The following is a 23371-nucleotide window of genomic DNA, read 5'->3' on the forward strand; positions in this document are numbered from 1 at the left end:
GTGAGACTGGTGGACTATATACGGGCAGTTCCGATGGGACTATTCGAGTGTGGTAAGCTTGAAACAGCATATGAAGCAGCATGCCGCTCTGACATCATAGACGGTTTTGCTACAGGAACATCACCGACACTTCATCAGAATGCAGTGCAACATTCGAAGCCCACAAGGGCTACGTATTCTGTCTCAAATACGCCCACCCGAGAAAGCTAATAAGTGGTGGCTCACACGGTGACATAAAGATCTGGAACACTGAAACTGGTGAATGGCAAGGACTTTATGGACATACTGGTTGCGTAGTGTGTTTAAATCATGACGGACGGACGAACCTCGTGGTGTCAGGGAGCACTGATACGACGACCAAGATATGGGATGCTCAGAAAGGAGTCTGTTTGTATACACTGTCACAGCATACTGGAACCGTAGGTGTTTTTGAATAGTCTCACATAATGTGTGTATACTAGTGCAGACTAAACTCCTTTTTTCTGCTTTAGGTGTGGAATATATACCTCACAGGAACACGCTTAATGTCAAGCGGATTGGATCTTAAAGTCATCATTTGTGATTTTTCGCCTGAATCTGACGACGATACTGTGATGATATAGATGGGTTTTAAGAGCTTGATAGAATGACACTCATATCAGAACAAAACTGAATTGGTTCAAAAAATGTCGCGATTTGTATCTGATTGGGATCTCAATGCACCTGCTGTACGTTCTCGTTTTTGTCGTCGCAACTCAGCACGTCTCGCAAAGTCAATCACCGATAAAACAACAAACGCAACAAACTTGTAACATTTGCATCATATGGCTCCCAGTGAACAGCAATTTAGCCCTTCCAAATAAGCCTTTGATCCAGAAATACTCCCGCTTGAAATCTTTTCAATACTAGTGGCACTAGCATTTGGATGGTATTCTGGAAAGACGGCAGCCCAAACATTATGTTTGGGCGAGGAAGACGCAGTGTGGTTTCAAGAAGAGCGTACGCTCTATGAGAGGACACTAAATCTATATTAGACTGCTTAATAAGAGCTCGAAAAAGGAGAGAACGAAAGCGAAACTTGGGATTGAGTGAATGAGCCTTGAAAACATCTATTGAATGTCAAAATTCTGAAAAAAGGGTTATAGTTTGGCTACCACATAGCATGATAAAAGAGAACTTATCAGCTATAAAATCAAAATTCAATGTAGGAAGCTCTCTTTGAATCTCATCGTTCAAATTTGAAACACGCGTCGTTTTTAATGAATTCTCACCCAAAAACGCAGACACGACAGACTTGATGGCAAGACCAGAGTCGGCATGGTCACGAATAGCATCAACACATAGCATCCCTCGATACCGTCAAAATAGCTATTTGGAATCAGACGATGATACCGTTCGTGGTTCGGAAGTTGAAGATCATACAGGTTTTCATCAAATTCCAGTAATTCCAGTACACAGTAGCAACCGACCAAGTCCATGTGAGCCATTAAATCCTGCACCGTTATCACGTTCATATGTACCTCCCTTATCTACGGATTATGGAGATGTATTGGTCGATTCAACTCCCATCAGCAGATTCTTTAATGGAGAAAGGGCTGAACGGAGGGAACGTGAGTCTGTTAATGATGGAGTGGTAGATTTTAATGGAGTTGGGCCAACTGAGCGGATACAATTTGAAGGCCTGGTTGCTGCTAATACGGATGATGTCACTGTTGAAGGTATCGTTGTGTTGTTAAAAACGTGATTTCCTGATTTCATGAGATTCTGTGCTAAAAGTACTTTTTTTAGCACGGTCCTTATTAAATCAGTGGATGAATAGCCCTGGTCTTGGCGTGACGGACGATTTAACTGATGGGATCTTGGGCTCGGGTTCAGCAGCTCCTGATTTAATTCAACGGTTGGGAAGAGCACAGGCTAGACATCAGGCTAGAGATGCTATTAATGATGTTGCTGGACGTCGGACCAAGGTAAAATTGGTGTCGCTCGCTTCTATGAACCAACTCTCGTGCTCACAATTTGTCGCTCTAGATCACCGATGAAGTACTTGCACCATGGACGGAACGCAACGATGACCGACACGATCTGGCCCGTGAGCGACGTGAAGTCATGACTATGCAACGACGGTCTGAAATGATGCGCAAAATCGATGACAAACGGGCAAAAGCGGCTGAAGAACGTGTTAGACGCGATGCTGAACAGGAGAAAACTAGGAGAGAGATTGAGCGTGTTCGGTAAGGCTTCCTCCAAAATTTAGTTGTAGTCCAGCTGTAACACATTTTTGTGGTATAGGATTCAAAAAGATATGGCAGAACGAATCCGTAAAGAGACGATGGATCGGACAACACGGCGAGTTGAGGAGCATATCGCTGTTGATGAGAGACGGAAGGTCGCTGCTTCACAACGAGCAAAAGATAGGGCTGAACATGAGGAGGAAGTGCGGAGGGTTGTGTAAGTTTTGCTATTGTCTTCTCGAACGAGAGGGAATCCAAGCTCAGGCAACTTCTGTTTCGCTTGTGATAATAGAGACTTGAAATTCTCGCAAATTGAAGCTAAAGGGAAAACAGAACGTGAGAAAGACGAGAAGAGAAAAGCTGCACGAGAACAACGAGCAGCTAAGGCTGACGAGATGTTTACGTTGCAGAAGCTCAAATCCTTGAAGGTAGACAAAACAAAAACCGACTTGCACCCTTAGTTCATGTTGTTTCTCGTCAATAGTCTAACGTTTTACTCGTCATTTTTCAGCGTCATTTCAGTGGATGGAAAGATCTGTGTCTGTGTGGTCAGTATGAAATGGCCAAGTTGCAAGTATGTGACAATTTCGCGAAACAAAGGTTATCGAAAATCGCTGAATTGTCGATACTGACGTTCATTATCACTTCAGGTCGTTTGGAGGTGGCGACGAATTAACGAATCATTGTCGCGATGGAAAGCAGCAGTTAGGCACCGAGTTTCGAAGAGGTTCGTGGTCGTCGCGGACATCACGTTGTGCGTACGTATTCAAACCATCTGACCAACGATGTCTTCCATACAGGGAAGCCGAGCGAGTAGAGCGTGAATTGAAACGGCAGCAGCAACTAATCATGCGTGCCGTAAAGCATGATCGACTCACGGCTCTCAATAAAGCATTATTAGCATGGCAGATTGGATCTAAGCTCTCTCGTAAGAGATTCTTCAGTGTTAATCCTTTGTCCTTTTTTGCTCACTCGACCATCATTAGGCGAAGAAACCGAAACAGCAAGACGACACGCGGAACGTGCCAAGAAGATGCAACAACTACTTTCCAAGATGCAGAATGACCACAACAGTCTTGATCCAGATGATCAAATGGCCTCCAATAATGTAGAGGCTCCATCGCTATCACATTTCACTTCAAGTCATGATACTGCTGAAAGCGGTATCCCATCACTTCCAGTTGCGGCTAAACAACACGGATACTCGACCACCACACCCTCACAACCTGTGTCGGGACGTTCTTCTCCTTCCCGAATGTCATATTCCAGTTCAAGGAAATCTCAAGCCGTTAGGACTGCGAAGGACTTGCAGCTGTTAGCTCGTAAGCTGATCATCTAGTCTCGGTTTTTTTTCTTTGCTCACTTCAATCAATGTTAGAAATGGAGCAACGAGAGGTTGAGCGTAAACACAGACGAGAAGCTTTGGAAGATTTGAAACGGCAGCGTGAAGCTGAGGTCAAGGTATGGAATGACGAACCGCAAGATTCGAATCTCATAATCGTGCATGTTCTAAACTTTTTTCTTATTTAGCAAAAGCAAATGGAAGACGAGAAAAGAAAGCAAGACGCCGTTCTTGAAGAAAAGAGACGAGCGGTAGAGCAAAAACGTGAGGAGAAGCGTTTAGCTCAACTGGTATGACATTTACCTCATATTGCCAGAGTAAGCATAATTCTTACAAAGTGCTTTTAGGCCGAAGAGCAAAAGGCAGCGGCCAAGGTCAAAATGGCCTCTCTATTAGCACAAGCATCGCGTCACCATTCCATGGCACTCCTCAAATATCGCGGCATCTTCCCATGGAAGAAATTCATTGCCAACTTACAAGTCTTGAAAGAGCAAGCCGATACCTTTACAACCATTCAGGCCCTTCGACTTCCATTCAAGATGTGGTTGTTTGCTCTGGAGGCAAGACGAAGACAGCGAGAGGACGCTGCTACTCGGTTTAGGGATACAACACTTCTGAAGTTGGTTATGCAAGAGTGGAAGTCAAGTGTGGCATCGCAGCAAGACCTTCTTGTTCATGCACAAGCTATGAGCTCGAAGGGACTTCTCCAACAATTCTTTGTGTGTTGGAAGGAAGAGCTCGTTGCCAAGCAGAATGAACGACAACGTATTGATGAGGAGATGCAAACTAAAGCGGATGCCTTTGTGAAACAGTACGAGCAATTCAAAGATGAAGTATAACGATTTTTCGTAACATTTCTTTCGATTAGATGTCTTCCTCGTCGATACTTTGGTGAATGGAGGCAAGGTGTCGTCAAGAGCAAAGAGAAGAAGTGGAGGCAGTACCGAAGGACTGTGTTGCTTGACAGAGCTAAGGTAAAAGCATTGTGCTTCTGCCACCGATCTTTTTGCTATGCTGCTACCCTCGATGCTAACAAAAAAAGGAACTGAATATACCACTAGGAGCTACTGATACATTCCAAGCTCTCAAACACTTCAAGTGATGCAATGGACGTTTACATACCGTGAAGGTATATCTATGTTTCCCAGGATTTTTTGAATACACACAAGAACCTCTTATCCGACAATTCGTTTAATGATTTTGAACGCAATTTGCTTTTTGCTTTCAACCTTTGTGACGGCTCACTCTAGAATCCCTGCAGAGCTTGTTTAAGGCTTTCGCTGAACCTCGTTACCAACCACGCCAACCGCGACTTTCATACAAACATCAATGTGCGTTGACAGGTACTCTTGCCCCACTCTTCCACCGGTTGAGTGTTTTTGTAACATCAGATCTTTTACTTATCTTTGCATCCTGAAGCCCTTGCCATCTTATGGGCCATGAGAAGAGAGAGCCAGTGAGTGGCTCACTTGGGACGGTCGAAACTTGGCCCATACAGAAAGGAGAGCCAATCGGAGCATGAGCCTATTCGATGGATGCATTGTGAGTCTACGATACAATGGCTATGCCATCTACTACAGAGCAAAGAAAAATCTGGAGAATTCATACAATTACCGCTGCCATACAACACAAATTTGATTTCAGCCCATCTACCGGGAAAAACAAAACATCAAAAACTTGCAGCAGCATTCATACTAGTCAAGCGGGGACTTGATACATATCTGGATGTGGCTGTATGAGTGGTCCCAGAATGTGCTTTGGTGATTTTGGTCGCTTTCTGGTTTTTTGGAATGTACGAATTGCTGTTGCCCGTCGTTCGAGGTCATTGATGCAAGTGGCTTTGAAACAGGCGCAACAAATCACTTTCAAACGAAACACGTGATTAGCAGATGCATGAGGAGTTTGAAGAGTGAGAAGGAACGTAATATATTGGACAATATTTCCACTATTATTTTTATTTTTTTCGGAAAGAAATGAGGAGTATTGGCCAAGTAAGTTTGAAGCGACAAACCATATATCTGTCATGAAGTGGTCCAAATCAGGCTAATTAAGCTAAATTTGTTTCTGAGCTCCGTGGTTTTAGTGTCTTCCAATGTACAGCTCTCACATCTTGTTAAAGCATCTGGAAATCGTTAGTTTTTGGATGTCAATTACCTGGAAGAGATTCCATATCTCAGGTGGCTTCTACAGGACCTCACAGCAAGACAAAATTCAACATTGAGGCTTCAAATATTCGATTCTGCTGCTGGTACTATCACTCGTTTGTCTCAGTGCTTGGTATGGAATCAAAATCAATTATCCGACTATTTGGGATTCACATGGAGTCAACTCCACTGCGCCGACACTCAAGTCCTGCTTGTTTCTAGTGCAAACGCAGATCTGAATACTTTCACAAATTTGGATATGTGTTTGGCCCGACTTTGTGTCAAAAATAGCAGTCTCGTTTTGAACAGACCGACTCATGGGCCGAACTCCTAAACCTACAAGCCGGAAAGGCCATGACAGGTTGATGATCAATGGGCTAGAGCTGTTGAAGAACGTGTGAGATGTGATGTTGTGATGATGAACAATAAGGGACCAGCGCATATTTGGTAACAACATTCCGGGCTCATCATTCTTGCGACGGCATTATGCCTGGGAAGTACTCTGATTGCCGGTCTAAAAGCACTGATCCAGAGCCAGCTGCTAACGTGAGAAATGGAAGTTGCATACACCACCATTGTTTTTCTCTGATGGGACTAAAAGCTGCTGCGTCAAGACACAATCAAACTTTCACTTCGCCTTGTTCTCATGTGGGGGATGTTCATGATTTGTCTATATTTTTCACCTTACTTGTACAGCTTTGTTATATGGCAACAATGGGGGAAACAACAACACATTGATATGACTTCTAAAAACCAAAGAGAAGAGATCGTACAATATTACATAATCAGCGAGATTGACCTTCATCAAAACAAGCACTATCGAGGGTCAATGGATTAGATCATCGCCTGGTGTGCAACCAAGTTTTTTCAGCATCCACATACCGTAAACAGCTACTAGCCAAATACGCCATAGTTCCATCTTTACCATCACAAGGCAGATCAAAGAAGAGCCGACGAGCCAAACGTTCAATCTTGTCTGGCGATAAACCCTCAATGAACTTGGCAACTTCAGGATCTGCACCACCGTGAGGAGTTGTTACAGCATCCTTGTTTTCAGCTCCTGCAGGTATTGTTTCTCCTCGCTTTTCGGCAATGAATTTCGTCCAACATCGGAGAATGGCGTCTCGTACGATTGCCAGCAAGTCGAGGGTTCCTTCCTTGATTCGGAGTTCAGGGTTTCGTTCTATCATCCTGATGTGGAAGAAAGCAAGGTTGGTTAGATACCACAAGAAAATGGAAGGTGGGTTGAGCACCATGGTTTCAACCAAATCTCTCGTTTTACCTGGCTATAACAACAAGACATTCCACAGTGATTTGACGTTCAGCTGGGTCACGTATCACATCCAATATGGCTTCAAGTTGTAACGCAAAAGCCAATTCCTCCTCAGTCTTTTCACTGACTGTTGGATCCCTATGGGATTGCATGCAAATGTTAGCAAACAAGTACTTATAAGCGGTACAGCCAAAAAAATCTCATCGTGCAACTTGCATGACTCTCACCTTGGCAAGAAAGCTTTACCAACAAGTATACCATGCACCTTACTCAATATCTTCCACACACGAGGATAGAATCGATCAGGCACACGGTTCAAAGCACCATCGTCCTTCCTACGACGAAGCCATTTGCCATTGGATGGTAGTAGAGCAGCGGGTACGGAATCACCGGATTCTTTCAAATGGCCAGGCTTGTCAGCGTCCTTGCTGGATTCCAGGATGGATGAATCTGTCGAGCCTGATAGGACTTCACCGAGTAAGGTTTTCATCTCGAACGGTGACAACTAAGCGGGAACAGCAGAGTGAGCAACAGAATAAAAGAAAGCATCCAAAAGGGAAAGGAAGTGCAAACTCAGTTTCAAGCTGCCTAACCTGCATCAGATTCTCGACGGCTTCAGCCTCATCACAGTTCATGATTCGAGCAATCTCATCTCTCATGGCGATGATAATGAGATGCGTTCGTAGCCTCATGATGCCGTCAAACAAGTCTGGTGACGAGCGAATGAAGGATCCAAGATATGTAAAGACTTCTTGTACAAGTGGAGCCTCTCGTACATCCGATGCACTAACACATGCAACAGAGTGTGAGAAAAAAAACGGCAAGCCACGAATTGCGAAACACATGCAGTCACAACAACACTCACCATCGATTGTAAATGATATCCACCAAGGCACCTGGATTCATGGGTGATGCGATAAAGAATTCATTATCACCACCAAACCCAATGGTCACTGGTCTCTGTCGGATCAATAGATCGGCGACATTGACAGTGAGCTATAGAGTGAAAAATGTTTGCGTTAAAGACCGAGCAGCAGCAAAAACAGACTTAATAACCAGTATAAATGCCTTTCAAAACGTACTGAGTTGACTACTTTACGAAGCAATCCAGCAGCATGACGTACGACATTCCATTGCCTCAGAGTAGTAGCCTTTACATAAACCTCCTCCAACAGATTCCTGACTGTTCCAAGTCCACCAACCGAGTAATCCAACCCATTACAACTAAACAAGTAGTGTAATAGATCGATTTGTTCATACATGTTGGAAGATTCAGACAACGTGCTGACTGCCTGATCTATATGTGACGGATCTCCAAGAGTCAAGGTGAGCATTTCACTAGTTGGTGTTGGACTGGTGGTTCGTTCCATGGCTGTAGTTACAGTTGGACCATGATCATCTCGAGCTGTTAGACTGCCCTGTTCTGATTGTGGCTTGGTAAGTGCAGAGGTTGCAATATTGGTTCGTTTACTATCTGCATCGTCTGGCGTAGTTGCAGCATCTGATGCCAGAGCACCATTACTGACACCATTGGCATGAGGTTCACCATTGGCGTGTAGTGGAGATACAGGTATAGATTGTGGCGGTGAGTGATCCAAGCTAAACGTGGAATCGTTATATGGTATGGATGGATCTTCGGTATAGTATGGGCTGGAGAGAGGACTCTTGGATCCTATAGCATCTCCTGATTGAGACACACGTCGACGAGTAGTTCGTTTACGTTGTCGGGCTCCCGGACCCACAGAAGCGCTGGTCACGTTCTTAGATAGTTTGCTGGGTTCAGACCATGATGCTGGCCCTTTAAGTACTTGATGCCAATCAGCTTGACCACCAACTCCATATGATAGGAAGTCCAAGGATTCAATACATGCAGTGTTGACCATATCTCCCTATAATACAGCAAGAGTTGAGACGTCGGTCACAGCCAACCAAAAACCGCATAGTTGATAAAAGGCAATGTCCAATATAGGAACATACCAAACGACCGAGCCTAACACGGACTCCATTCACATTTCCAGATCGTAGAGATAAGAAGAGGTTCAAGAGATTTTTGGCAGTTTCAACTTGTTGAGAACGACCATCGGGTGACTTGTCAGAGACTCGAGAGCCCATTATCATTTCTTTTGTCAGCATGACTGCCATGGTGGGTCTACCAGGAGATGACCTATTGGCAAATAAAAAAGTAAGGTTTGGGCTCTCGAAGGGTTCCTGTAGCTACGACAGCCAGCGAAAAAAGGAAGGCCAGCGAAACGGATAACATACCAATTGCTCCTAACAAATGCCAACTCTTGCTCAAATACAGATGCCAGGTAATCATAGTCAGATACCAAGACTCAGAAAATGGATTTTGTTTTGGTGGTAAGCAAAAACGAACTGCTATAAAAATTGGATTGTGAAGCAACTTACAGAATTCTTCCCGATCCATGAAATGAGGTAGGAAACAGTACAACTTGCCATGGCATCGATACATTTTACTAGTACTCAAAGTACCAATTGGTCGTAGAGGTCGACCAGTCAAACCCTGCAGACAAAACACCGTGAGTATGGGAAGCGAACAAAAATAAGTCTTCACAAAGTCTCAATGACTTACAAGTTTGGTATTGGCTCCTAGAGTTACATAGGCATCTCGTAGTGCTGAAGGAGGAGAAATGGTGATTGGGTCACACTATTGAGAGAGGTGAGGTTGAGCATCAGGCCAATTGGAGAAACTTCATGAATATTCTCCATAGAACATATCCCATCAACAGACACCTTCCCAACCCATCAAAATCAAATATTACAAAAGCTCACCTCTTCTCGAGTCTGAGTACTCAACCCAAACGTAGCCAGCTGAGCCTGCAACTCTGAAGATTCAGCCAGCAACACAACTTGCACAACAGCATCCTTCTTGGTCTCATCCCTATTGGGCACGAATCTACGTCCCAAAGGGTCCAATTCAGCAGGTGTTACCAAATCGTCCTTTAATAATAATCCTAATGTATACAGAGACTGTGCCCAGACAAGCGGTACATTCTCATTTGGTACACGTTGTTGGGAGCCAGGATCATTCTTCTCAGCATCGACAAGATCTTTGGGCACTTTATAGATTTCTGGCACGAGTTGGATTTGGACAGGCGGTGGTTTTGGGAAATTATGGAGTGTTCCTTTGCGGAGTTCTTCGCTGGTTTCTGGATCGGTTTGGTTGTGCTGGACAGAAGTGTCTACGAGTAGAGGCTTCAGACGTTCCAGGTAGTCTTCAGCTTGAGTGATGTCGCCTCGGAAGAAGCCGTCGAGGACCATATATGTGAAGAAGAGAGGCCATTCGGATTCAATGTTTTCAAAGACTTGGAGTTCGTGAGGATTGTAATGGCCTCTGAGGAAATGAAGGAAAGGATGGGATAGTGAGAATTTAGAGAAAAACTCAAATTGAACACACAGTCAAAGAGTTCGAACGAAAAAAAACCATAAAGGAGAGGGGTGTGCATACCTCGAGTTATCTTCCAACTCGGTCTGATGCCCATCCCTCAGAAACCTCTTCATACCAAACTTGCCACCAAGCTTCTTGGTTATCTCGTTCCTGGTTCGATTTACCAGAGCATAGTCCGAGACAGCAAAAGCTGGGAATGATATCACAGACAATATAGCGGCATCGACTTCTTTCGAGTTGGATTCACGTGGTAGAGCAGATTGTAACGTAGTGACATTTCGTGTGATTTCATCTGGGAGGACGTGTATCACCTATTGACGTTCAAGGAAACAGAAAGTGGGTTGAGTGCCAATAAAAGATGGCAAACGTGATGAACGCCACTTACAGAAGCACTACCACCACGACCACCGAATAAATTGATTCCATTGATAGCTTGTAAAGCAGCAACTGCCATTCCGATACTAGAGCTGTTAAGTTCCGGCATTCCGTGATTGAGCTTGTTACCACGCTCCCAGATACCATAGTCTGGAGTACGATATGCTCTAACAAACCAAAGTAATTCATGTGAGAGGTCATGTAATGACTTCAATATAATGGAAGAGATGATATAGCATAGAGGTTGCATTTGAATAGGTCATTTATAACGTTTTTACCTTTCGATATAAAACACAAGATTCTGAACGAAATTGACCTCATCCATCGTGTAGACGATCTGCATTCCAGAAGCAGTCATTTGAGCGAGGTAGAAGATGAAGATGGAGGTTGCATCGATTTGAAGATGGCCCCATTCTGAGTCTCCAACGACTGTGGCTCCTGTACTTGTATTGTATCTATTGTACGAAAAAGACCAAAATGAAGTGAGCAACCCGAAGGCTTGGATACCAAAACAAAAAAGCAATGAGGTAAGATTTGGATTGTGTAAACCACATACTTGGCATGTAAGCAGTCAGTCAACGACTGAGTATTCTTAAACTTTTCGACCTTGGCGGCTTGACCCATCATAGCGAAGAGCAGTCCACGCATACATTTTGCGGTAGCGTGTTCCAGTTCATCTAATTAGCAAGCTTAATATCAAACACCGAGCCAAAAAACCTCAACAGTGCCATGTCACCAACACTTACAACCACGACCTTGCTCATCATCGATTCTTCGATAAGCAAGCGATACACCCCATACAGCAAGGATCGAGTACACGTTATCACTATCAGACCAAGGAACAAGTCAGATCAATGGTGTAAAAAACTAGCACGACGGTGCGTGTGTGTCAAGTTTTTCGCGGAAACGAGCAACGACAAGGACAACGTACCGGACCCACGCGTCTCGATAGTCTCCATGGGCTGTAACAGCTACGGATGCTGGAATCTATACATCCGAAAACAGTCATTAATACACGGACACGGAAGCGGGCGTTAAAATCCCCAAAAACCTGATGCAAAATCAACGAGATGCAACACGAACTTACCAATCCCGTAACAGCGTTCTGTCGTTCGAGTATAATAGTGCATACTTGTTGATAATATATGTCAAGTTTTCCTAACGTTTCTCTACGTTTCTTGTCATAATCTACGTGCTGGGGAACAGCAGTGTTTGGTGGTGCGCTTGCTTCGACTGCCATTCCTCTCCTATGCGATGATGATGCTGCTGATGATGAAGTAGCAATATTATCAGTCGATCGCGAGTTTAAGTAGTTGGCTTTTCTCATGGTTTTGTGCTTTGCCTCTCCTATTAGTTAAAGTTTTGTGGGAAAATCTAGAATCACATCATGCAAATGGAAGATCTCATGTTGGCACTGGTTTCGGGAACAACGATCATATTGCACGTGTTTAAATATCGTTTAGTCCATAGACTTGGTGCTTGGCATCACTCTGTTGTTCATCCGCACTCCCAATCACACATCTTCCGACGTTTTCGCCTCAAACTCATCACAACGACAATACCATTGATCTTGGAGATTTTTATCAAAAAGCATTCCATTTATATACACGAAACCTTCCAATTTTATCCTCCTCATCCCCCACCAACACTCCCATCAACGCCTCCCCTCACTACCATTAACTAAAAAACCACCAACCTCGCGATGGGAAACACAGAATCTCTCCCCCTTTCCGCAACAGAGCTGGCCATAATGGAAGAATGCACCTTCTTCACCCGCCACGAAATCCTCCAAGTATACTCGAAATTCATGTCCCTCGTCGTCGCTGCTCGTCGACATGGTGCAAACACATCAACTACACCCATGTCACCAAACAGTGCTGAAGAAGACGTGAGAAGTGGCAAGAAACGTCGTAAATCGTTATCCAAAGTCGAGTTTGCTGAAACCGAGGAATTACGAAGCAATCCATTTCGAGAGAGGATTGCGGATGTGTTTAGTGCTGATGGATGTCAGGTTAATTTTGATGATTATTTGGATTTTGCTAGTGTGTTCTCTGAAGAGGTAAATAGGATGGTAGATGTTGGTTTGTTGGGTGTGGTGTTGTTGGGATTTGGTGATTTGAGCCAGTAGTTGTTTATGTGTGTCGCATTTTTTGCTTAGGCTGGTCACGACGTCAAATCCTTTTACGCATTCCGAATCTATGGTATGAACGGCCTGCCTTCTCTTTGCACACGGGTTACATGTTCAAGACTCTACATTATCTCCTATACGCACGAGCTACATGTTGACCATTATACTCAACCACGTAGATCACAACAACGACGGCTACCTAGACGAAACCGACATTCGATCAACGCTCGAAAAGATTGTAGGATCTGGATTATCAGAAGAGGATAAAGTTACGGTGACCCAAAAGGTAAATCTCAAGATTATATTCTAATTTTTGTTGGCTACAGTCTCACACTACGCAAACACATTTATCTAGGTCATTGAAGAATCAGACATGGATGGAGACGGTCGCATCTCATTCGTGGAGTTTGAGCATATCTTGCAACGATCTCCGGAATTCATAGAGTAAGACGTGGTGCATGCTGGTATCAATACACCGAACACTGATTCATTTCTTGCACTCTATAGAAACTTTAGGATTCGAGTGATATGATTCCTATGCCATTCTTATTATTTATTTATCTTCTACTTACAAAGCGATCTTTGAAATAAAAAAAAGTGCTGTGTGCCTCTATGATTTACACTGATGTGTCTGATGACGATGGGTTTCTTTTACATTATGTGTCGTGTGTACATGTGTTTTAGGTTTCAACAAACACTCCAGCTCTTGACACTGTAAGCGACTGCTGAGATATTAAATCTTTTGACCGGATCAACTTCTAGCATGTTTGAAAGGAGATCTCTGTACTCTAATGGAAAGGAAGAAACTGACTGTGAGTAGCTCATCAATGTATGATCGGAGCTAGCAATTTTTTTTACCTTGCTCCATATCAACAGGAAACTCAATATTCGTCCCAGCCCGATACCCTCTACTTCCAAAAGCACTCTCGCCACCTGAACAAATCAGATACACAACCAACCCCATAGCCCATATATCTGCTTCCGAACCTCGATACCCCTTTCCAGCCAATATTTCAGGTGCTGAAGCTTCTACAGTCCCGTATTGCGAGAAGAGGTCATCATTGTTCGTCAATATTGGTTGCGACATTCCAAAATCGACCAGTATAAGGTGAAGAGAATCGGAAATCAAGACATTTTCTGGTCTGAAATCTAGATATACATATCCGGCGTTGAGGAGGGCTTGGTATGCTGATACGAGTTGCAAAACTAGATGACGGATAACTCTGGGAGGAGTCTTTCCAAACATCGTGAGGAAGTCTATTAGGTCGCCTTGATGTGAATGGCGTGGTCGGCCTAGAGGTGACGATGTTGATTCTATTGCTGCTGCTGGTGGTGTTGATACAGCTGCTATTGGTGGTATCGACACTATTGCTGCTGTTGGTTGTGATACTATTGCTGGTGTTGGTTGTGGTATTACTGGTGCTATTTCTAGGGATAGAGATCCTCTAGGTGGGGTCACCGTATCTGACATTACAGAAGATCGAGGTGGCGACTGTCGTAAAATAATTGATGCTCGTTGAGCAGACCCATAAGCAGACCTTCGCTTGATCTTGGTAGCGGCCTCATTTACTATCGAATCTCGTGGTGTCGCGGTATATCGTTTTATGGATTTCGGTTGTAAAGAAAGCATTTCGGTTGGTGATACATCCTCACTTGTTGATTGACCTAATCTCCAAGTAAGGGGCTCTGATCTGTTTATGATCAAATAGTAATACGTATCGTCCGAGTAGATTGCTCTGAAGGCGACGATATTGGGGTGTTGTATAGCACGCAAGACTACAGCTTCCAGCGGTACACCTTCCAACAAGGACATTTCATCCAATCGTGATTTTTGGATGAATTTGATGGCAACGTATTCTGATGTGTTGATATCTTGAGCTTCTGCTACGAATGCGTTGCCTCCTATTATGATTTTAACAGTGAGTATTGGTGGAGCTGGAAGGCAGTAAAAAGGTGCTCTTTCATTAGACACATACCCCAACCGAGCAATCCACGAAACCTGTATGTCGAAGATATAGACACTGGCACCTGTTTACAAGCCTTCTCAAACACGTCAAAGACCTGAGCAGCTTCTTCTTCAGCAGTCATTTCACGAGATTGACGAACAGGTATTGGAGGCTTGTCTTCATTCTCAAAGAAGGATACTTCATCGTCCCATTCTACAGTATCATCATCCTCTGTAGCGTTCTGCTTGTTGAGTAATCGTGTCCTGACTATCGTCCTTCCTGATGCACGACGATCTATCCGAATTCTGATACGTTCTTCTTCAGTTCGAGACGGTAGCCAATTCCAGAGGTATGTGAATATTGGAGGTACTAGACAACACCTTCGTCGAGTTCTTATTTTGGTCTGTTGTTGCTGATGTGCTGAAGGTATCTCCGGAAGCGAGATGTGTGTTGCTGCTGTTGATGGTTTGGCTCCATGACGTTGTGTGGTAGACGAGGAAGGCAGAGCTGATGTATTCAATATCGGAGCAGGTGATAATCTATCTTCATTCGATACTGAGGTGGTTGTTGTCGCGATTGTAGTTGAAGTTCTTTCTATGATGAGCGACAATGGCAGTCCGTTTGATGTATTTGAGACCTGCTGCATAATAAATATCTAGATCAGAAGTGACTTTTATATTAGCTCATAGCTTCGTTCAATATCTGTATGCATCCGCACTGTGCATTTACCCTCAATCGACAGCAACCTGGATGAGAAGCACCACGGACATATACTCCACGCTACAGGAAGTATATATCTAGCTCAATAGGACGATTGCCAGTATATTCGAAGCAACCAAGCTCGTTTTTGTCCTGATATAGATCTTCTCGAACACTTGAAAAGTTTTGTTGGGGAAGCATGAAAATGCCGAGTTGAGGCAGAGTGTACAGATGATGGTATAGAATTGTTTCGAATAGCTAATTTTGATCGGAAATCACATTAAAACACGTAAGGAACTGGAGATCTACGTGTTGATTCATTAAACTGCATAACTGCTGCGATCAGGCAAACTATAATGGCATCGCACATGGAAATACGAGCTCTAGCAAGATTCTATACTGAATCTACCTGCTTGACGCCAAAAGTCACGTCGCTTACAAAACGTCCAATGTGGGTACTTTGCTACTCGACTTTCATTGTGTGCGACAACTTTGTCAGTAGCCCTGCAGGCCATCGTTTCCCATCAAGATGGGATCTATGAGGCTGAATCGTGAACTCACAGGTCTACTGTTACTGGCCGCTATAATAGCTACCAGCTTTGCACCAGTAGTCATAGCGCAAACGCCGACTGCGAGTGTGCAATGCTATGCACCTGCTCCTACTCCCACTACCTGCGCTTCTCAATGCGGAAAAGATGCTCCCTGTTGTAGCCAATTCGGTATATGTGACAAATCTGCATCAGCATGTGGTATGGACATTAAAAAAAGTTGTGGTGGGAGCATCAAGCTTAACAACAAGACACTTTTACAGGCTTTGGATGCCAAACCAACACAAGCTATACTGCGTCTAGCTGTTACTATGGCCGGCCTAACGGTCTCAATTGCATCTCTGGTCGCTATGATGTAAAATACTCGATTCAACCACCACAAACACATTGCACACGCTCAGCCCCAATTTCGTATTCTTTCTCGCAGATGGGCCCCGAAACTTGGATAGTGCCTTCTAACGCTTACACGGGTGATATGAAATCAGCTGATTTCACTCTAGATGTGAATACTACCCAAGTCAACTTTGATACTGCGGCTGGCTTGCTGCATCTAAAGTTGACTAGATCCGCTGCTCCTGCTGGCGACGGCCGTTATTATGGCATTGGATCGTTGGTGTCCAGTACTACATTCCTTCGTAAGTTGTGTGTTGTCAAGAAAGTGACTCTGACATTGCGCATTCAAACATTGTCTGTGTCCTATAGACTATGGAGTATTCGAAGCTAGAATCCAAACCGGCAACGTTGGGGGTATGGTTACCTCCTTTATATCCATGGCACCTGATCTTCATAATCAGGGAGATGAAATCGACTATGTATGTGCCTAGTCTCCCTGTATTTGACGTTATACTTTGCATTAACACACACCAAACCGCTCAGGAATTCACCGGTGCAAATCCGAATTTTGCCCAAACAAACTACTTCAAAGGTGGGGACACCAACAGAGATCAATTAACACTAATCGATGTAAGATCGTATCGAGTCGTTCTTCGCCACTCGTTTTGTTTGAACGACTTACTCATACTCTGCATCTCGTCAGGTTGGCAGTCCCACCGGAGCTGCCTTCCACGTTTACACTGTAAACTGGGCACCCGATTCGATTACGTGGTCGATTGACGGCAAGGCCGTTAGGTGAGTATTTGGTTTATATTACACCGCGTGTATTCAATCTAACAAATCAATCGCCTAGAACTGTGACGCTGAATAGCACTTGCTCAAATGGATACTGTCGGTTCCCTACGTCACCGTCTCGAGTTCAAATCGGTGTATGGGATGGTGGAAGTTGTGGTAAGAGTTGTCGCATTGTCATTGTCACTTCGGCAGCCTTTTTAAACCTTTTCCCCCATTGTTTTTGATACAGGACTAGGCGATGGCACAGTTTCTTGGGCTGGTGGAAGAATGTATGTTCTCTGGTGGTTTGTTGTTGTTGTTGACTGCACGGAGCACTATAAGTCTTGTGTTGATCAAGAATTGTTGAGCTCTTACGTTTTATAAGAACATTCTGACGATATTTTTTTCTTTCAGACCTTGGACTGTTGCACCTGGCTCAACAGTCGGATATGAAGCCATATACGACTACATTTCAATTCAGTGCGCCGGCGATCCTGCACCAACTGGACCACCAGCTAGACCTGCCGGATACACTGCTCCATCTCTTACAGCAGCACCGTTATTAGATGCTGCTGCGTCAGCTGTTGCTTCTCCCGCTGCCGCAAGTCCAGCATCTACTGCTACAACGGCTGGTTCAAAGAGTGGTGCTACTAATGTTAGAGTCACTCCGGTTTTGACTTTATGTGGTGTTGCAACTGCTGGGTTTGTTGCGATGCTGTTGTTGTAATCGTAATTTGAGGGAGGACAATCTTTTACTACTCATATAATAACACGTCTTGTTACCTATCTCTTAAAATAAAAAGGCAGTCTCTTTAATTTGAAACTTTGAAGTCCAACAGTTTGAGTTTTGTTACGATCGTAGTAGTCTCAAATAGTCAATAGCACTTTCTTAATACTGACGCATTTGCGAAAAACTTGAAGAAACTAGCTACAAGAGCTAGCTCCGCATAGCAAACGATGACTGATCCATATTATAGGCCACATTATCAATATGATCCGAATCAGACCGTCGAGTATTATGAGCGCGAGTATGCTGTGATGCAACAGCAGAAATCGGTTGCGACTAAAATGTTGGAAGATGGTGGTGCAGCTTCCAAGTAAGTGTCGCTTTTCAATTCAATATCAGCTCATGTAAGCTTACAAGTCTCGTTACTAGTGCCGCAGACTTTTTCGAATGGGCTGTTGACAAGTAATTCTAAACCACATTTGTGTTGAACATCATTGACCTCTATTGATGCCAAGAGATGGAGAATCTTACATCATTTTAAATTTTCAGATATACTTCCAATCTCCTCATTTACGCCGTCGATCACACGGCCAGATACACGTACTCGGAGCTCGACCAATGTGCAAATCGAATCGCGCATTGGGCTATACATCAAAACCTCGCTCCATCATCCGTAGTTTGCTTGCTCATGGAAAACAGACCCGAGTACCTGTGTTTGACGATGGGCTTGGCCAAAGCTGGACTCTGCATCGCACTCATAAACACGAATTTGACTGGTGATTTGCTGCGGCATGCTATTACTACTGCTAATGCAACGTGCATTATTATATCAACTGCCAAGAAATCGAATTGGGAGTCTATTGAATCTCATGAGGATGGTGGTGTCGATGTATGGTGGTATGCTGGGCAAGGATTTGATGTTCCTGTCTTGGCTGATTCGTGGTTTCAGAAACGGTTGGATGGTGGAAGGCATAAGATGCTGGATGCGTCGTTGTTGAATTCGTATAGTCATGAACGTGTGCCAAGGACTCGACGTGAGGGTGTCAACGTCAGGGATCCATTGTACTATATATTTACGTCTGGCACGACTGGACCTTCTAAAGCTGCCAAATTCTCCCACAAGAGATGGTAAGACCTTATCTTGTGTGGACTTAGGAATGCTCTGAGATCGAAGGTCTAAGGACCTGATCAGTTCCAAAAAGACCAAGATCTTTTTTGGTCGAATCGCTCAGCAAATTAACTCATCTTTCTAGGATTGGATGTGCTTTGACGTGGTCTGGACCTAGTGGATTGAAAGAAGGAGATCGATACTACATAAGTTTGCCTTTATATCATGGAAACGCTGGTGCTGTGGCAATGGCTCCTTGTATCTTACTTGGAAATACCGTCGTGTTACGTGAAAAGTTCTCAGCTAGCAGCTTCTTCAAGGACGTGCGAGAGCATCAATGTGTGGCTACCGTTTATGTACGTGTGACATGAGAAAGATCGATTTGATGCTGGCCAACAAGCGTTCCAAGACCAAGGACGATGCGTTTTGCATTTCGATGTGGACCCTTATAAAGAATTCATTTTAATGAGACCTTGGCTCACCTACACTCCTTCGTCCTTAGGTCGGTGAATTATGGAGATATCTTCACCTTCAACAACCTCAACCAACGGAAGGAACTCCGCAATTCTCTCCATTACGAGTCATCATCGGCAACGGTTTACGCTCTGATCTCTTTGAGTCTATTACGAAACGCTTCCATATAACCCAAGTAGTCGAACATTACGGGGCAACTGAAATGCCAGGCGATGCCATACAAAACTACTTTAACAAACCGGGATCTTGTGGCTTCTTACCAAAGAGTGTCGCTACGGCAAAAGCATCGAGTGGTGAAGGTGGTATACTGGTGCAGTATGATGTTGAGAACGATGCGGTTGTACGGGTTAATGGACGGTGTGTTGTTGCGTCTTCAGGTGAAACTGGAGAAATGATAATGAGATTGCCTGATGGGAAATATGATGGGTACGTGGGTGATGCTGTTACGAGACGGAAGCTGTATACGGATGTGTTTGCGGAGGGCGACTGTTGGTGGAGTTCTGGGGATTTGCTTACAGTGGATGATCAAGGGTTCTTTTATTTCCAAGATCGTGGTGGCGACTCTATGAGGTGAGCTTGATTTGCGTTTGCGTTGGATTGCTGAATCGAATTTGGTGCAAAACTTAGCGTGGGTTTGCTGAGTCGAATTTGTTTTCGAATAGGTGGAAGTCAGAAAACATCAGCTCCAACGGTGATTTAATCCTTTTGCTGGCTTTTCTTTGCATTCCAATCGCTGACATTGGTATTTTTTTAGATGTTGGACAAGTCGTTGGCGCATACCCACATATACGAGAAGCCAATGTCTATGGCATCAAAATACCAAACACGGATGGTCGTGCTCCTATGGCTTCTGTACTCCTCAATCCAGACTCAACCGTCTTCAACTTTGAAGACTTTACCCTCCACATCCAAAAGAATCTGCCCTCATACTCCCGTCCATTATTTTTACGCTTTCGAGCAGTAGAGCATGACAAGACGTCAACGCTAAAGTTTCAGAAATTCAAGTATGCCCAACAGGGGTATGATCCTTCAAGAACTGAAGGTGATGATGTGTATTTGTGGGAAGGGAAGTCGTGGATTCAAGTTAATGACGAGGTTGTGAGGAATATTAATGATGGCAGGTATAGGTTTTAATTATAATATAACTAGAGTTAGCTTTGAATGGACTTCGTGTTGGATGAGATTTTAACTGTGGTTTCAACTTGTCTTTGGCTACATAACGCTTCAAGGCTCGCTGAACCTGGACAAGGTATCGTTCACACTTCTCAAGGCTATCGAAACTGTCAGTGCAAGGACGTTCTTATATTAACGGTCAAGAGACCAAATGAGGAAACCATTGTGCCACGTCATGATGTTGGTGGTATGCCGGTCATGATGTTCCTGCTGCTTATGGACAGTTCAGGAGACGACTTAATGCTCGGATGTAAAAGATGCTAGATGTGTCGTTGGTGAATTCGTGTAGTCGTGAACGGGTGCCTGAATGTCGATGTGAGGAGGCTATTAGTGCGTGGTAATGTCACGGCGGGACGATCGAAAGCTGTTGAACTTTCTTGATAAACAATGGTAAGATCCAGTGGATCAATGAGGTGCTGCTGAGCTGCAACGTCGAGTCAATTGTTTCCACCGTTTACGGATGACCGAAGGTTTGAAGTATGCTCAACAAGGCTATGATCATTCAAAGAGTGAAGGTGATGGTGTATTTGTCGTGGTTAAAGGTGATTCAGCGGTTGTGAAGAATTTTAAGGATGAGAGCTACAGGCTTCAATGTAATATAACTAGTTCTATGTTAAAGTAACTCTATTGACTATTAGACTGAGATTTAAACGTGTCTCTATTAACTGTGTCTCTTCCTATGTAAGGCTTCCAGTCGACTCATTCGCTATTGCAAAAATAGGAAACCAATGAGTTAGTATTCTCGAACAATATGCCAATCAATGATCTTACACGAGACACTCACCAAAGCAATCTCTGCCTTGATTTTATTTTTCTCATCCGATTTCAGAGCTCCCAGAGCTTGCATATCAGTAACAAACTCCTTCCGTTCTTGAATTTCTTGCAGCAGCATTCCAAACTCATCATCTTCATCAAACTCGTGTTCTGTGTATCTCTCAGAAGCTCGTGATTTCAAATCAGAATGCCTTTCCGAATCGTCGTCTTTTACTGATCCGGTTGCCATCAAGTTTTGAAGCTTGCGTTTTTCGAGTGTTGAATCACCTATGTAGGAAAGGGTCCCCGTATCAATTGAAGGTTCCAGTGACAACTGGGCCCATAATAGAAACTTACGACGTGGCGTAGGTCGAAACGATTCAGGCTGATAAGCACCAGACCTGACAATCTCATCAAGGCTTCTTCTCTCCTTCTTTGCATTGGGATCATATGGTACTCGAACCACTTTTCTGGCACTTGGAGGAAGTGCTGTTGGTGCTGGTATATTAGAGGGTATGACTGTTGTTGGTAATGCTTGCGCGTCTAAATTAAACAAGGGCTTTGAGTAAAGTGAATACATTTGAGAGGAATTGTAGGCTTTCTTACCAAAGAGACATCCATCTAGCATCTTTTGTTGTCGTTGCGTCAATTTAGATGTTTTCATCATTGCTGGATGAAGGTAACCGGATTAGTTAAAAGTCCAGACCAACACGGGTATCAACGAATTCCAATTTAAAGGATCCTCTTTTACTCCTTTGTCCTTCACCATCATCTTCGTTTCATCAACGTCCGGATAGCGATACTATTCTTGTCTTTAGTACCTTTGATGAGATTCTGAGTATCTGCAGAGAGCGCCGGCCTCTTGGCTTCTCCTCGAACGCTCGAAGCGCATGACGTCGAAGCTCTTGGGGATGATGAGTTTAGCATTGTCGATGTTTCGATTGGAAAAATGTGTCTAATTCATGTGAAAGTGTGAAGAGTCGGGAATTTTTTTGACGAGATTCAAACCGATACTTCGACAGAATGATTATCATTTCGAGCTATTTACACCACGCAGAAAGTTTTAAATCGCGTCGAAGCTTTACGCTTCTCGTTGTTACAAAATATCAATGGCAAAACAGCGAAATCTCGGAATGAGACTCTATATTCCCGCTCTATTTCAGGGAAGTTGACTTTGCAGATACGTCCTTGAGAGACCATCAGGAGTACTCCCGTTGCTGTTATCTCCTTGAGCCTTCGGATAAGCCTGCTGCGTGTTTTGACATCCTCGAAACATCTTTTTTCAAACAACAAAACGCCAACAACCTAGGAGAAGAAGAGATGGCCTCTATTGAAATCATATCGCTATCTGTCATCGCATTGAGGGTCTCGATGCTATGCAATGCTGATTCAAATCCATATGGCTTGCAATTGACCAAGCAACCAAATGACAATACTGCTCACTTCTTGGCCCATTTCCGAAATCAACTAGTCGTTAGTATTATATTTGGAACGATGATATGGATGTTGAATATAAAAGCTCTGCAATCCTGGGTCTTTGCACCATAAACAGTCGAACATGTCAACATTCATCAACAATCCCAAGCAAAGATTCTCACACATCAATACGAATGAATATAGAGTCAAGCAATAACACGCAATCGTCTTCAATCTCGAGATTCAAAGAAATCAGGATGTCGACTTGCAGTCTTGTACGTTTCATGCAAAATCTCGCTGGCCAGAAGAAATGTTTCGACTACTGAAGTTTTCCGTCCAATTCCTGCCTAGTATCAAAAATTATATGCAAAGATTGCTCGCAAGTTTCTTCGCATAGTTCGTGTATTTGGACCACTCCTGCTTTCTACTGCAGTTACAAGTTACTTGAAATATTGACGTTTACAAACAAGTCTCTATTAGCATTCCGAGACATCTCTCACCTCTAAGTCTCTTTCTGTAATTTAGCTGACGTGTTGGCCTAT

General features: G+C 43.8%; 5 protein-coding genes across 5 annotated transcripts; 3 read left to right on the forward strand and 2 right to left on the reverse strand.

Moving 5' to 3' along the window:
* Positions 1–1276: 1276 nt before the first annotated feature.
* On the forward strand, positions 1277–4679 carry SmJEL517_g03656 (uncharacterized protein; the record flags this gene model as incomplete). Its single annotated transcript, XM_031169584.1, has 14 exons — positions 1277–1697; positions 1768–1946; positions 2008–2210; positions 2269–2427; positions 2503–2638; positions 2722–2784; positions 2861–2937; positions 3011–3138; positions 3197–3532; positions 3589–3671; positions 3741–3842; positions 3900–4363; positions 4421–4526; positions 4614–4679. The coding sequence occupies 14 exons, from the start codon at positions 1277–1279 to the stop codon at positions 4677–4679; spliced, it is 2523 nt and encodes an 840-aa protein (XP_031024420.1).
* A 1802-nt stretch (positions 4680–6481) lies between these two features.
* Positions 6482–12077, reverse strand: SmJEL517_g03657 (uncharacterized protein; the record flags this gene model as incomplete). Its single annotated transcript, XM_031169585.1, has 19 exons — positions 6482–6512; positions 6579–6887; positions 6979–7107; positions 7197–7474; positions 7563–7755; positions 7835–7965; positions 8052–8858; positions 8947–9133; positions 9232–9301; positions 9376–9490; positions 9560–9634; positions 9760–10321; positions 10436–10686; positions 10761–10917; positions 11029–11205; positions 11307–11427; positions 11497–11576; positions 11682–11737; positions 11838–12077. 19 exons carry the CDS (start codon positions 12075–12077, stop codon positions 6482–6484), a joined length of 3969 nt encoding a protein of 1322 aa, XP_031024419.1.
* Positions 12078–12452: 375 nt separating this feature from the next.
* Positions 12453–13410, forward strand: SmJEL517_g03658 (uncharacterized protein; the record flags this gene model as incomplete). Its single annotated transcript, XM_031169586.1, has 5 exons — positions 12453–12809; positions 12909–12951; positions 12998–13164; positions 13234–13322; positions 13386–13410. 5 exons carry the CDS (start codon positions 12453–12455, stop codon positions 13408–13410), a joined length of 681 nt encoding a protein of 226 aa, XP_031024428.1.
* A 155-nt stretch (positions 13411–13565) lies between these two features.
* Positions 13566–15470, reverse strand: SmJEL517_g03659 (uncharacterized protein; the record flags this gene model as incomplete). Its single annotated transcript, XM_031169587.1, has 3 exons — positions 13566–13666; positions 13737–14780; positions 14855–15470. 3 exons carry the CDS (start codon positions 15468–15470, stop codon positions 13566–13568), a joined length of 1761 nt encoding a protein of 586 aa, XP_031024427.1.
* A 2665-nt stretch (positions 15471–18135) lies between these two features.
* SmJEL517_g03660 (uncharacterized protein) lies at positions 18136–20621 on the forward strand (the record flags this gene model as incomplete). Its single annotated transcript, XM_031169588.1, has 7 exons — positions 18136–18275; positions 18335–18367; positions 18455–19033; positions 19159–19369; positions 19516–20057; positions 20150–20178; positions 20242–20621. The coding sequence occupies 7 exons, from the start codon at positions 18136–18138 to the stop codon at positions 20619–20621; spliced, it is 1914 nt and encodes a 637-aa protein (XP_031024482.1).
* Positions 20622–23371: the final 2750 nt, after the last annotated feature.

The sequence above is a fragment of the Synchytrium microbalum genome (genome assembly GCF_006535985.1).
Source record: "Synchytrium microbalum strain JEL517 chromosome Unknown SmJEL517_scf0020, whole genome shotgun sequence".
In the NCBI taxonomy this organism is placed as follows: domain Eukaryota; kingdom Fungi; phylum Chytridiomycota; class Chytridiomycetes; order Synchytriales; family Synchytriaceae; genus Synchytrium; species Synchytrium microbalum.